We start from the raw sequence: 15,065 nt of genomic DNA on the forward strand, positions 1-15,065 counted from the left end.
CCTTCTGTTGACAGCTCGCTTCCCATGCCATATTCTACATTTAGTTCATCACAAATAACATATACAAGTAATTGAATAGAAAAACGCTCTAGATAATTGTAGAAGAAATGAATTCAATGTAATTACCTGGCGGAGCATAACTAATAGTTCCTCTCAAGCCAAATATAACAACATTTGGCACTTGCCTAGACTTGAAGGAATTATGCCCTGAAGATTGTTATGATCTAAAAAAAGTTTAGTTAACGTTGTTAAATTTCCAATAGAATTTGGAATAACCCCAGAGAGAGAATTAGTATCAGCATATAATATCTTTAGCTTCTGAAGCCTCCCAATACCAAAGGGAATGGGGCCTGATAGTTGATTTATTGAAGCCGCTAACACTTCCAAATTGATGAGATTTCCAATCCCATACGGGATTCTTCCCAATATTTTGTTCCCTTCTATTTCTATTTGTAAAAGGGTTATTGAAAAATTGCTAATGCATTCGGGAAATACCCCTCCGAAATTATTGAAGCCTATATACAGAAATTCTAGTTTGGTATTGTTGACTAAAGTGCAGAAAAAGTTCAAGTCGCCTTCTCTCCCATGTCCCAAATGGTTATTGAACAGGGCCAATCTGTTCAGGTTATCCAACTTTTCTAACGAAGGCACATCTCCACTGAATTTCTTTCATACAAAATCCTTGAAAAAACCCCATAGGGAGACTCAACCACTTGTCTATCAAGACCCACCCATCTCTTCCAAATCTCACCCCTAAGAACTCGAAACAGTTCAGTGTTTTGCATGAAGTCCTCACTAGATTCCGATTACATCTCTCCTGATTCTGGATTTTTCCTACATAAGAAATGCTTCGAGTCACCTCTTGAAATCAATCACCTTTCCCACAGACACCATTCCCTTTTCTTACGATTCAACAGTGATCATCTCCCTTGCAAAATTTGCCAAGAAACCCAACATCAAGGTCTGGTGTATTGTTGTTGGGTTTCCAAATTTGTCATTCACGTTGAATGTGTGTCACCACCTCCTATTATTGAGGACCCAAGTAGTCATGAACACCATTCACCTTGTGTTTAAGAGAACTTCCATTCAACTGTGATATATGTGGCACTTTAGGAAATCATGTCTCTTACATTTGTTTGACATGTAGCTTGATCATCCATAAGAAATGCATTTCAATGCCACGTTACGTCAGAAACATATGGCATGCCCATCCTATTTCTCACAAATACTTTGTAGTAGACAATGAGTGTAAGACACAAGATTGTTGTCTTTGTCATGAGGAGGTGAACATGGCATGTGGGAGTTACTATTGTTCTAAGTGAAACTTCAGTATGCATGTGAATTGTGCACTAGAGGATGATGTGTCGTATTAAAAAATTGAGTCAAAAGATGAGTTTGAAAATGCAATGGTGGAAGAGGGTGCTATGGATCCAAGCTTTTCCGTTATTAAAATGATCAAAGTTGGAGAAAAAGTGATAAATACAGAGATAAATCATTTTAGCCATCAACATAACTTAGTGTTAAGTGATCAAGTCACGGATCAAAGGTATTGTGATGGTTGCACTGGACTCACAACGACTTCGTCTTATGGTTTTGACTGTGATTTTTTCCTCCACGAATCATGTGCCAAGTTACCAAGGAAAATGAAAGTTCTTGGGATCCTTCACCAAGACCCAGTTGACCTCATTCCGAACTGCCTTTTTATTTGCAACATTTGTCACTTCAAATGTAGTGGTTTTGCCTACAAATGTATGGTCCATTTATGCAATGACTATACACGTGTTCGGTGTGCAGAATTTCACAAGCACCCGCTTCTCTTTTACTACAAGTATGATCATATGGATCAGTACTGCAATGCTTGTGGTGAAAATAATGGTGAATTCAATGTATATAGATGCAAGGCTTGCAATTTCAATGTGCATTTTAGTTGTCACGGCCTACCACAAACAGCTTGGTACAAATTTGACAGACATCGTCTTGTTCTCACATATCATGAAGATAATGGTTATTCAGAATATCTTTACTGTGATATTTGTGAAGAAGAAAGAAGCACCAACACTTGGTTTTACTATTGTGAAATTTGTGACAACTCAGCACACCACCAGTGTATTTTACCAGATTATTGGTTTATCAAACGTGGGATCACCTTCAGGGAGATCGACCATCCACCCTCTCTGGAGTTCGTGCAGAAGGTTTATGATTATCCCGAAAGTTGCATATGTGGTAAGCATTGCTTGGGTTTGGCTGTTGAGTGTTCGGATGTAGCATGCAAATATATCATTAACTGGGAATGCAACCTTCCCTTCATGTCTCTTCCGGACGGCAAAGTATATAATTATGGTTCACAACCATCAAATAAAGAGATTGTTGCTCATGGCGATCAAAGTTGAAATATTCACTTGTGAGGAGATTTTTTTTTCTTCAATCTTCTTCTTTGTAAGTATATGTGATTTTCTTGTTTTCTTGTCATCATTTGATAATGTACAAAACGTTTGCATAATGTAATCTCAGTTATGTATACTTACGAGGTTTTTTTATTTGAAATTAGGATCTATTGCTTATTGTGTTATTGGATTATGATATTTTTGTTGTTAGATCACAACTTCATAATTGCGTCGTGACAAGTAAAGATAAAGGTAATTCTTGAGCAGATGTATTTGGACGATGTCCTGCTTGGGTTAAATAGGATGCCTTCGACGTTAACAACTGGAAAAAAGTGAAATTGTCGTAAGATCCTATCACAATTACATTTGTATTTGTCGAATGAACTTTTACAGGAAATATTTAAGGATAAGACTGTTGTTGAGTTGGTGTAGCTGGAGCAATTATGCATGTCGAAACCCTAACCGATAAGTTACATCTAAAACAACTTTATTCCTCTCAATTGGAATAGAATGCATGTCTTTAGTAGAACATTGAACTTCTTTTAAAGAAATTATCTTGGATTTGAATGCCATGAAAGTGAAGTATAATAAACAAAATTCAAGATTAATTTTGCTTCGTTCGTTACCTCAATCTTATTCAATCTTTTGAGATAAAATTTTATATAGTCACGGGCCTCTCACAATTGATGAAGTTTTTATATTTTCTTAATCTCGTATAACAGAATAAAACATCTTGGGTTGGATCTGGCTTTCAATGAGAAGGTCTCATTGTTCATGGGAAACAAGATCAGAATGCTGGTGATAATCGTGGGAGGGTAAAAAAAAACAAAAACTTGAAAATAAAGTTAAGGGTAGATTGAACTCATCAAACAAAGGTAAAACATGTAAATTTTGCAAAATAAAATGACACATTAAATTCGAGTGTTATAAGTTACAAAATAAGATAAAAAGAAAGGTAAAAACAACGGAATCAAATATCACATTAGTTATAAGGAGGTTGAAAGGTAAATCTTGCTAACTACTCTTCTAAAAATTTCATGAAATTTATATATTATTCTGATATGAAGGAGAGGAACTATGTTAATATATTTATTTCATAAAAAAAGGAAAAAAGAGTTATGCTTTACCTGGACACATGGAAAAGATTAATCCCTATAAAGAGGGTTCATAGCAAGTTATTGATAGTACATCTAAATGCTTTGGCACAAACATAAACTTGAAGATAAAGTAAAATTCTTTTCTTTCTTTTTGAAATTTTTGATGTGTATAAACATGAGTATGTGCATCTGCAAAATCATTAACAACTACATCACCTACAAACTTACACAGAAAGAAAAGGAGAGAGATGGAAGTTCTTCAACACTTTAGCCATGTTCATCCTCTTGTTTTCAATGATGAGGGGAGCCAAGAGAGTGTGGAGGAGATTCATTGTTGTGCATGCGGGGAGTCGGTGTCCGGTCCGAGGTTTAGCTGCATGGAATGTGGGTTTCATCTTGACAAGAATTGTGCAGAGGCACCTGTGAAGATGAACAACCCGTTTCATCGCAGCCATAGCCTTGATCTTCCAACAAGCACTCCATGTGGTGCAGGTAATCCTCTTTGTGGTTTCTGCAATAACATATGTGAGAAGTTTGTTTATCACTGTTCTTGTGAGTTGAACTTTCATATCAAATGTGCTTTGTTTTCAAAAACCATTGCTGAAAATAGGCTTGGGGTGTTTTTGATGTTTCCCTAAATGATCCATTGGTGTCTTCTGAAAAGCTTAAAGAAACCGAGTGTTTTGCATGTTGGAAACCATTACTAGATTCTCCATACATTTCTCTTGGTTCTGGATTTCACATGCACAAAAACTGTCTTGACCTACCTACTGAAATCAATCATCTTCTCCACAGCCAACACCCTCTAGTTTTACAATTCAATGGTTCGGGTCTCCCTTGCCAAATTTGCTGAGAAACTCAACTTAGGGGGTTTGTTTATGGTTGTTCACCTTTGTGAGTTTATCCTTCATATCGCATGTGCTGATCGACCAACTAAAATTATAGCCACCCTTGTCACCGTGAACATCCTCTTATTCTGCAGACCGATTCAACACATCTCCTTTGTCGAATATGTCGATAAACACACGGTTTCTCATCTTCTTATTATTGTTCCATATGCAAGTTTGGCCTTCATGTCATGTGTCTCTCTCCAAAACCTACCATCAAAGGTGAAATTCATGAACACCCATTCATCTTATTTTGGAGACAAGTCCCATTCATTTGTGATGCATGTGGAACAAGCGGAGATTGTGTCTCTTATATCTGTTCTCCATGTGGACTTATAGTCCATGAGAAGTGCATTTCATTGCAACCCTTCATCAAAAGGTTTCCACGACACAGTCATCCGATTTCGCACACTTTCTTCCTTGGGAAACACGAGATCGAAACAGGGAAATGCAGAATTTGCTCCGAGGAGGTGAATTCGAACCACGGGTGTTACTGTTGTTCTGGCTGTAATTATCTTGTCCATGCAAATTGTGCAAAAAAAGATTACAGTTTGTTGACGAAAACGGGTAAAGAAAACAAAAGAACATGAGAATTTTACGAGGTTCGGCAATGTGCTTACGTCCTCGGTGCCTAGGCGGCGCTAGAAGTTTTTATTCAATGATATTTTAGGTCTAGGTTACATCTCTATTTATAATAGAAAACCCTGGTACATAATTACAAAATTAACCCTGTACCGTACCGCGAGGGCTGCGCCCCGCACCCCCAACCCACATAATTCGTAACCCCACAACGAGACTTTCTTTGTAAGGACAGTTGATGTTCGCTTCGCTCACTCCGCTCCATCTCCTGTCCTCTTTACTGGTATATTTATGAGCCATACCTAACAAATCTCCACCTTGGCGAATATCCTGCCTCTTGAAAATTCAATGTGGGTTGGGTTACCTTGATTCTTTAACAACTCGAAACATTCAACAAGTCCAAGCAATGCTTGAACTTGTCTGTCGTAACTGGCTTGGTGAACATATCAGCGGCATTCTCATCAGTATGTACCTTCTGAAACAAAACCTCTCCAGATGCAACAAACTCTCTGATCTTGTGGAACCTTACATCAATATGTTTAGTTCTAGCACGATACACCTGATTCTTAGCCAAGTGAATAGCACTTTGATTATCACAAAACAACTGAACTCCACCTTGTTGAACACCCAACTCCTTCACTAAACCAGTAAGCCATAAAGCTTCTTTTGCAGCTTCAGCCGCTGCCATGTACTCAGCTTCAGTTGTAGATAGAGCCACAATAGATTGAACAGTAGACTTCCAACAAATAGGCCCTCCACCAAGAGTAAAGACATACCCTGTCGTAGATCTTCTATTATCCAAGTCACCTGCATAGTCTGAATCCACATATCCTACAACCAAAGGATTATCCCGCTGACTCCCAAAAACAATTCCATGTCCCACAGTACCCTTTAAGTACCGAAAGATCCACTTGACTGCTTCCCAATGTTGCTTACCAGGTTTAGACATGTACTTACAAACTTGACTAACAGCATGAGCTAAATCAGGACGAGTACATACCATCGCATACATCAAGCAGCCAACAGCATTAGAATACGGAACCTTTGCCATATCTTCAGCTTCCTTATCTGTCTTGGGGCACTGTTCTGATGAGAGCTTAAAGTGATTCGCCAATGGAGTGCTAACTGGTTTTACGCTGCTCATCGCAAACCTTTCTAGCATTTTCTCAACATAACCCCGTTGAGATAGCCGCAGTTTCCTTGAGTCTCTGTCCCTGCAAATTTCCATTCCAAGAATTTTCTTTGCAGCACCTAAATCTTTCATATCAAATTCCTGACTCAATAAAGTTTTCAAACCGATAACATCATCCATGTTCTTCGCAGCAATCAACATATCATCAACATACAGTAATAGAAAAATAAAAGAACCATCATCAAGGCTCTTAACATAGACACAACAATCATACTCACATCGGTTGTAGCCAATCTTGATCATATAGGAGTCAAATCGTTTATACCACTGTCTCGGAGACTGTTTCAACCCGTACAAAGATTTCTTCAATCTGCAAACTAAATGCTCGTTTCCAGGTTGAGTGAAACCTTCAGGTTGCCGCATGTAGATCTGCTCCTCTAAATCACCATGAAAAAAAGCAGTTTTAACATCCATCTGCTCTAAATGCAAATCCCAACTAGCCACCAATGCAAGTACTGCTCGGATTGAAGTGTGCCTGACCACAAGAGAAAAGATTTCATCATAATCAACTCCTTTCTGCTGTGAAAAACCCTTCGCTACCAAACGAGCCTTGAACTTCTCCCCCTCTTTTTCTGTTACTACTGGTTTCTTCTTATACACCCATTTGCAACCAATCGGCTTCTTACCCTCAGGAAGGGGAACTAACTCCCATGTGCGATTGTGATTCAAAGACTCCATCTCCTCAACCATGGCTGCCATCCACTTGTCGTTTTCTTGACTAGTAACGGCATCATGAAAAGTAACCGGATCATCACTGCTAACAATAAGTGCAAAAGATACCAAGTCTTCAAAACCCAATCTGTTCGGAGGCTTTATATTCGTCCGTCTCACCCTGTCTCTGGCGAGACTATAATCCTGTAAATCATCCGTAGTGGAACCACCAGAAGTCGGTTGAGAAGTTTCTGGTTTCTCAACTGGAAAATGCTCGAAATCCACCACTGTCGTGTCTTGCTTCTGCTGGAACATGGATTGTTCATCAAAAACGACATCTCTACTAATCACAACTTTCTTCGCAACTGGATCCCAGAACTTGAATCCTTTGACACCTTTCTTGTAACCAAGAAAAATGCACTCCTTCGATTTTGCATCAAGTTTGGATCTCTCATCAGCAGGTACATGCACATAAGCAGGACAACCAAAAATCCGTAAGTTATCAAAACTAACATCATGACCAGTCCATACCTCTTCTGCAACTTTCCCAGCCAGCGATGCCCTTGGCGATCTGTTGATAAGGTAACACGCCATGTTAACAGCCTCAGCCCAGAAGTGTTTGGGAAGCCCCGCATTCAACCGCAAACATCTGGCTCTTTCATTCAACGACCTGTTCATTCGTTCCGCAACACCATTCTGTTGTGGTGTCTTGCGCACTGTAAAATGCCTCTGAATCCCATGCTCCTTACAGAATTGTAGGAACTGTGAATCTGTGTACTCCGTACCATTGTCAGACCGCAAACACTTGATTTTTCGTCATGTTTGGTTTTCTACCTCAGCTTTCCACAGCTTGAACTTCTCAAAAACTTCAGATTTCTGTTTCAAAAAATACACCCAAACTTTCCGTGAAAAATCATCAATAAAAGTAACATAGTACCTAGATCCACCCAAAGACGATGTCGTGGAAGGCCCCCATACATCAGAATGCACATAATCAAGAATCCCTTGAGTTGTGTGCTTCGCAGTCTTGAAACGGACTTTAGTCTGTTTACCAAGAACACAATACTTGCAAAAGTCGAGCTTACAGCTTTTGACACCATGCAACAAGTTTCTCTTGTGTAATTCTGCCATACCACGTTCACTAAGATGAGCAAGGCGCATATGCCACAATTTTGTCGTATCATCACAGGACTCAACAGAGTGAACTCCACCTGCAACGGTACTCCCTAACAATCTGTAGATATTCCCTGCAGTCATCTTGCCTTTCATCACAGTCAATGCTCCTTTAACAATCCGAATGGTTTCCCTATCCTCGTCAGCCTTAGGGATAAAACCATTCTTGTGCAAAGTGCCCAAGGAAATCAAATTCTTCTTCAAGTCTGGGATATGTCGAACACCACTCAACGTCCGAACGGAGCCATCGTACATCTTAATTTTGACATCACCAATACCAACAATATTGCAACATCGATCATCACCCAAATAAACCGAACCAGAATTAACCGGCATGTATGTCGAAAACCATTCCCTATTTGGCGTGATGTGATAAGAACATCCAGAATCAAGAATCCAAGCATCCGTCAATTGTGTCGTTGAAATAGAAAGCATATCACCCTCACTGCAATCAGAATTATCATCCTCGACCACGTTCACAGACTTGGATGAGCCATCACGCTTCTCATCAGTCTGCTTTTTCAACTTCGGACAGTCTCGCTTCATATGTCCCGCCTCCTTGCACTTGTAACAGTGAATCGTCTTCTTATCCCTGGATTTGGATCTGGAATTCCGCTTCCCGGACCCTGCCTTCTCTGGCTTCCGTCCACGATCTCGATTACCCTTGACATATAAACTATCGGCTTGAGAGCTTTCCCCTGCATTCTGCTTCCGCTGGTTGTGAGCCAACAAGGCTGCAGTAATCTCCTCAACATTGATAGTCTCTTTGCCATATGTAAGAGTAGTCACCATGTGTTCGTAAGAGGGAGGCAACGAACACAACAGAATCATCGCTCTGTCTTCATCCTCAATTTTCACATCAAGCCGAGCCAGATCAAAAACGATTTGATTGAAGACATTCACGTGTTGCGCCAAATCGTGATCGTCCTGCATCTTCAGCCCATACAGCCGCTGCTTCAGATACAGTTTTGTCGTTAAGGATTTGGACATAAACTGACTTTCCAACTTCCTCCAAATTTCGTCTGGAGACGATAGATGCATGACGTGATACATGACCTCGTCCGCCAAGCATAATCGTATGGTTCCTGCCGCTCGCTGCTGCAATTCTTCCCAATCTTCCTCATCCATCGACGCCGGCTTTGTAGGTCGCAAAGCCTTCAAGATCCCTTGCTGCGCCAATAGATCTTTCACCCTCGTTTGCCATAATCCGAAGTTACCCTAACCATCGAATTTCGCGACTTCGAATTTTGCTCCTGACATCTGATACCAATTGTTGACGAAAACGGGTAAAGAAAACAAAAGAACATGAGAATTTTACGAGGTTCGGCAATGTGCTTACGTCCTCGGTGCCTAGGCGGCGCTAGAAGTTTTTATTCAATGATATTTTAGGTCTAGGTTACATCTCTATTTATAATAGAAAACCCTGGTACATAATTACAAAATTAACCATGTCTTTACTGGTATATTTATGAGCCATACCTAACACAGTTGGTACGAGTTCGATGATGACTTGGAAGAAACAGATGATCTGCTTAACAACAATTCAGCCTTGTTGTTATTAAAGAGACCAAGTTTGGAGAAAACGATGTACCGACGGAGATAAACCATGTAAGCCATCCCCACAACTTGATTTTCATCGATGATGTTAAGGATGATAGATACTGTGATGGATGCATGTTGTTCATCTCGACTTCGTTTTATTATTGTTCACAATGTGATTTCTTTCTCCACAAGTCATGTGCTGAATTGACTAAGAAGATGTATTATTGGGGTCATCTTCACCAACGTCCCATTTCCCTCATTTTTTATGACATTGTTTGGTGTAGAGATTGTCAATTTGAGTTCAACAATGGTTTGGCATACCAATGTAATGTGTGTAAGGAATGTTTCTGCCTTGTTTGTGTTCAAGTTTCAGATAACCCCGCATGCCAAGGGCATGAACACATCCTTACCTTTTACGATGAGTATGAAGGGCAATGCAATGGTTGTGTAAATGAACTAGTTGTTGCGTTTGCATGCAAAGAGTGCAATTTTTCTGTGCGCTACCGTTGTCTTAGGCTTCCCAACAAGATTCTACACAAGTGTGATGAACATCCCCTCATGCTTACGTATCATGAAGATAACAGTTATTCAAAATATCATTATTGTGATGTTTGTGAAACAAAAAGAAATCCAAGCCAGTGGTTTTATCATTGTGCAATCTGTGACAATTCTGTTCATCGCAAGTGTGCTATTGATAAATACTCATTTATGAAGATCGGGAAGACCTACACAGCAACGGAACATCCACATCCACTCACTTTCGTCCGAAAAGTCTTCGACTACCCTGAATGCCATGGATGTCATCGGCATTGTGAAGATCTATCTGTTGAGTGTCTACAGAATGGGTGTAACTACATTGTTCACTGGAAATGTATCGATCCTCTAATCTATCTGCCTGGCCCATCGATATAGTTGTTAGATCGCACCCGATTCTGCTCGCCTGCACCCAAGTATGTTATTTGGAAATAGTTTGTGATATCAGATGTCAGTGTGACACGTTGGTTTGTGAAATTTGATTTTTTATTTATTTATTTGTATGTAGTTCATATAATATAAACTACAGATAATCTTTTGTTATTGATTTTTGAAGTATGGGTTGTTATACCTTTTTCGGATTTTCTTTGCCTGTTATACTTTTGTTGCCAGCCTTCTACTTATCGAATTTTGAAGTCTCCGAAGCTCTATATTCTCGATTAGCTAACCACTAACAATTTCACATAATTTACTAGCTAAATACAATATCCGGTAATCAAAGGATAAAGTATATTAAATATCACTTAATCGTATTAAAATAATTTCTATCAACAACTTTTAAAATATTACAAAAGGATCAAATATAATATTTGAAAATTCAGTGATAGATTTTTTTTTATTGAACAAAGAACAGAAAATATATATACAATATAAAATGTTTTACATCTTATAATGATTAAATTAATAAAAGTCAATTGTTAAAATTATAGGGTAAAGTACAAAAATGATCCCTCAACCATAGAGTATTATTTTGTTGAGTATCTCAACTATTAAAAATTATAAAATATTCTCATAACTATAAGACGTTGCTTTGTTGAGTCCCTCGACTATTAAAAGTTATAAAATAATCACCCGACTATTCATATGTTTCAAACTTGTTATTTTTTTTATTAAAAAACGACGATAATCTGAATTAGACGGTAATATGTTAACATCTAAAAATATAACTCAAATTGTTCTGTGATTAGATTTTATCATATCTCGGTTAATAGGTTAATGTCCAATTCAGACGACCATCAATTTTTAACAAAAAAAAAAGAGATTGGAACATATGAATAGCTAGGTGACCATTTTGTAACTTTTAATAATCGAGAAATCCAACAAAATAATATACTATAGTCGGAGACTATTCTATAATTTTTAATAATCAAAATTCAATAAAACAACCGTGAACAACATTTTTGCACTTCTCTTCAAATTATATTAATTAATGTAAAAATAATAAATTTAATATTGTGTAATTAGATCTAATTCTCTCACTGCAAATATATCTCTATATATAACGACCTGGTCCTTGAGGTCAATGACCATTGAAAAGGCAATGAAACTTGTTTCGTCTTTCTTCCTCCCCATAGTGTTTCCTTAAACAACAAAAGAAAATCACTCACCTCACTTGCCTAATGCCTACATAGTTACCTAGGGGTTCTTTTCTTTGCGTTTTTGTGTTCTCAAAGTCCTTTTTGGTTCTTCAATCTTCACCATCCATCCTATGACTAGCTTCATTCAACCACTTCTCAATGCATTCAAAACCCAAACCCACAATCTTTTTCTCCCGAGATTCTCTTGATCTTTGTTGTTAGGTTCTTTGAAGTTCTTCTAGGCTAAGCTTAATCTGAAGGGGGTTGGGTTTCTTTCAATGGGACCCATTAAAGGGTTCAAAAGAAGAAGAAAAACAGCAGACAAGAAGGTGGTTGACCAGAGTGTCTTGCCTCCTCCTTCTACCATTGTTCCTTCTTTGGGGTATCAACCTCAGCCTTTGGATTGGTGGGATGAGTTCTCCAAGAGGATTTCAGGTATTACAACAAGATGCTTCTCCATAGTTCTCAATGTTTAAGGCATTTGATTATGTTATTCTTCAGTTTCTGTACAATGCTTTTCTGTTGGCTCGAACTTGAATATCTATGGTGATTACAACTTCTATTGGCTTTTGCATTGTGTTTGGTGAAATTTAATGGCTTGGGTCAAAATGGGTTTCTTTTAATTTGATTGAATTTATAAATATATCCGGTTTGTGTTAGTATGGTATGAGATAGAGCTTTGCTGGTTTAAATTCTCTGCAAGTTTGAAGCTTTATGTATTTGCGGATTGTTTTGCATTGCTGGGAATTTGGTTATCCCTATGAACTCTGTTCCAATATGCATCTGTTAGGTTTTTGTTTCAATCAGTTTCTGATGAAATTTTAGATTTAGGGCATTGAGTAAGTTGATGTAAGGTCATTTGGGTGGAATGCGGTTAGTAAATATCCCTTATAACTTAATATGAAATGTATTTTCGCATAGTTCGTGTTTCCTCTGCCTGTGATGTACTGATGTTAGTCTTTTCTCGAACTCTATTTGTCAATGGCTATCATGGCGGGCATTGTTTATTCAAGGATGTCCAGGCATGAGTTAGATCAACATGTTTATAGTTACAGGACGGGAACCTGTTTCGATACTTTCCTTTTCCTTTATGGACTAGGTATTAGAGTTTTCGGTATGTGCATCTTGAAAAGCTAAGCAAGGAGTCTCCTTTCTCAAACTCTATTTGCCGTTGGCTATCATGACAGGCATTGTTTATTCAAGGGCATCCAGGCATGAGTTAGATCGACATGTTTATAGTTATTAGGACAGGAACCTGTTTCGATACTTTCCTTTTCTTTATGGACTAGGTATTAGAGTTTTCGGTATGTGCATTTGAAATGCTAAGCAAGGAGTCTCCTTTCTCAAACTCTATTTACCGTCAGCTATCATGACAGGCATTTTTATTATGACAGGAACCTGTTTCGATACTTTCCTTTTCCTTTATGGACTAGGTATTAGAGTTTTCGGTATGTGCATCTTGAAAAGCTAAGCAGTGAGTCTCCCCAGGTCTATTTTCATCTTTTACTCCCTTCTCCAGAATGAATTTTGAGACACTGCACAATAAACTTCCCATTTTGATATTGCAGTTGGTATGTTATAGATATCGTTTGCATGTGAATGACCATGAAATCGATGAGTGATATGCAAGTTCGTATAAATTTCAGATTGCAACTTGTCATTTTAATTGAAACTTGGTTTTGTTTGTACGAAGTCGTCTGTTAAATGGTCTTAGGAAATGTCCTTAAGAAGAGCTTAAATGCCAAACACAGCTGGAGTGTGGATCTTGCCTCATCATGCAAATTCTACTCAGAAATTGACCATGAAATCAATGTTTATATCTCCATACACATCTTTTGCTTAAGTAAAGATGGCAAGTCGATGGTAAGAAAATGCTGAATTATCTGATTAGCTTCGACATGTGTGATGAAAATCAAAGAGAGATGTGCTTTTCGATATTGCTTTGAACTTTTATTTTGGGTATGTGATGTTGTTTTAATTCTAGGTTACGAGCCTTTATGTTGTTGATATGCTGGGATCAGCGAGCCTTACGGTAAACAGATTTTCCGTGGATTAAGTTAACGTTCTTACATCAACTGTTTTCTTCTCACTGTTTAGGCCCTTTATCCCAATCGAAGGGTTCAAAAAATTTTGAATCGGTTTTCAGAATTTCAAGAAAGACATTCAACTACATCTGTTCACTAGTGAAAGAAGATTTGATGGCTAGGCAATCGAACTACACTGATATAAATGGCAGGCCTTTGTCTCTAAATGATCAAGTTGCCGTTGCTCTTAGAAGGCTTAGCTCTGGTGAATCATTATCGATCATTGGAGATACTTTTGGGATGAATCAGTCGACTGTTTCTCAGATAACCTGGCGGTTTGTCGAAGCCATGGAGGCAAGAGGGCTGCACCATCTCAGTTGGCCTTCAAATGAAGCAGAGATGGAGGCAATAAAGTCCAAGTTGGAGAAAATAAGGGGCCTTCCTAACTGCTGCGGTGCAATCGACATCACTCATGTTGTCATGACTCTGCCTACAATAGACCCTTCAAACCATGTCTGGTTTGATCGAGAGAAGAACTACAGCATGCTTTTGCAGGCAGTTGTGGACCCCGAGATGAGGTTCCGTGATGTGATTGTTGGGTGGCCAGGGAGTTTAAGTGATGCCATCGTCCTCAGGAGCTCAGGCTTATTCAAACTTTCCGAAGAAGGAAAGAGGCTAAGCGGAAAGAAGCTAAACATTTCCGAAGGAACCGAGATAAGAGAATATATTATAGGGGATGCAGGTTTTCCCCTATTGCCGTGGCTTTTGACTCCGTATCAAGGAAAAGGCCTCTCGGATCTTCAAATCGAGTTCAACAAACGACACGCTGCAACCAGAATGGTAGTGCAGATGGCACTGGCGAGGCTCAAGGAGATGTGGAGAATAATACATGGGGTGATGTGGATGCCTGATCGGAACAGATTGCCGAGAATCATCCTCGTTTGCTGCTTGTTGCACAACATTCTTATCGATCTCGAGGACGAAGTGCTGGACGATATGTCGCTGTCTCATCATCATGACATCGGTTACTGTCGACAATACTGCGAATCGTCTGATCAGGCCGCCTTGGTTATACGAGACAAGCTCTCTCTCTACTTGACAGAAAAATTGCCACCTTGAAAATACCGTATCACTCGTCTCTCCACCATGGTAGTTTTCCCAGATATTTCTCCTTAATTCGCAAAGGAAGCGAGTCCAGAGACAAATTTATGTTGATTTTTACCTCTGTTGGTCGAACCGGAAAGTACTATTTTGAAGCAGCTCATCCGTTTTCAGCTTTGATTATCTTTAAATAAAAAAATAAAAAAAAATTATTATCAAACACGAGAGTAATACATTTATGTATTAATTTTTATTGAATTTTTTTAATGGTCATATACTTCAAATGATAACGTCGAAAATATTAGATGCCTACATTAACAAACA

At 38.7% G+C, this 15,065-nt stretch overlaps 4 protein-coding genes across 4 annotated transcripts; all 4 read left to right on the forward strand.

Moving 5' to 3' along the window:
• The first annotated feature begins 1,406 nt into the window (after positions 1-1,406).
• Positions 1,407-2,390, forward strand: LOC120213426. The gene has a single exon (XM_039211579.1). It carries the CDS (start codon positions 1,407-1,409, stop codon positions 2,388-2,390), a length of 984 nt encoding a protein of 327 aa, XP_039067510.1.
• Positions 2,391-3,729: 1,339 nt separating this feature from the next.
• On the forward strand, positions 3,730-4,119 carry LOC120213427. The gene has a single exon (XM_039211581.1). It carries the CDS (start codon positions 3,730-3,732, stop codon positions 4,117-4,119), a length of 390 nt encoding a protein of 129 aa, XP_039067512.1.
• Positions 4,120-4,559: 440 nt separating this feature from the next.
• Positions 4,560-10,417, forward strand: LOC120213428. The gene is made up of 2 exons (XM_039211582.1): positions 4,560-4,935; positions 9,873-10,417. Exons 1-2 carry the CDS (start codon positions 4,560-4,562, stop codon positions 10,415-10,417), a joined length of 921 nt encoding a protein of 306 aa, XP_039067513.1.
• Positions 6,469-14,919, forward strand: LOC120213289 (protein ALP1-like). Its single transcript, XM_039211459.1, has 3 exons — positions 6,469-6,479; positions 11,865-12,051; positions 13,714-14,919. Exons 2-3 carry the CDS (start codon positions 11,895-11,897, stop codon positions 14,757-14,759), a joined length of 1,203 nt encoding a protein of 400 aa, XP_039067390.1. The 5' UTR covers positions 6,469-6,479; positions 11,865-11,894; the 3' UTR covers positions 14,760-14,919.
• Positions 14,920-15,065: the final 146 nt, after the last annotated feature.

The sequence above is a fragment of the Hibiscus syriacus genome, unplaced genomic scaffold, assembly GCF_006381635.1.
Source record: "Hibiscus syriacus cultivar Baekdansim isolate YM2019G1 unplaced genomic scaffold, ASM638163v2 tig00110020_pilon, whole genome shotgun sequence".
Classification (NCBI taxonomy): domain Eukaryota; kingdom Viridiplantae; phylum Streptophyta; class Magnoliopsida; order Malvales; family Malvaceae; genus Hibiscus; species Hibiscus syriacus.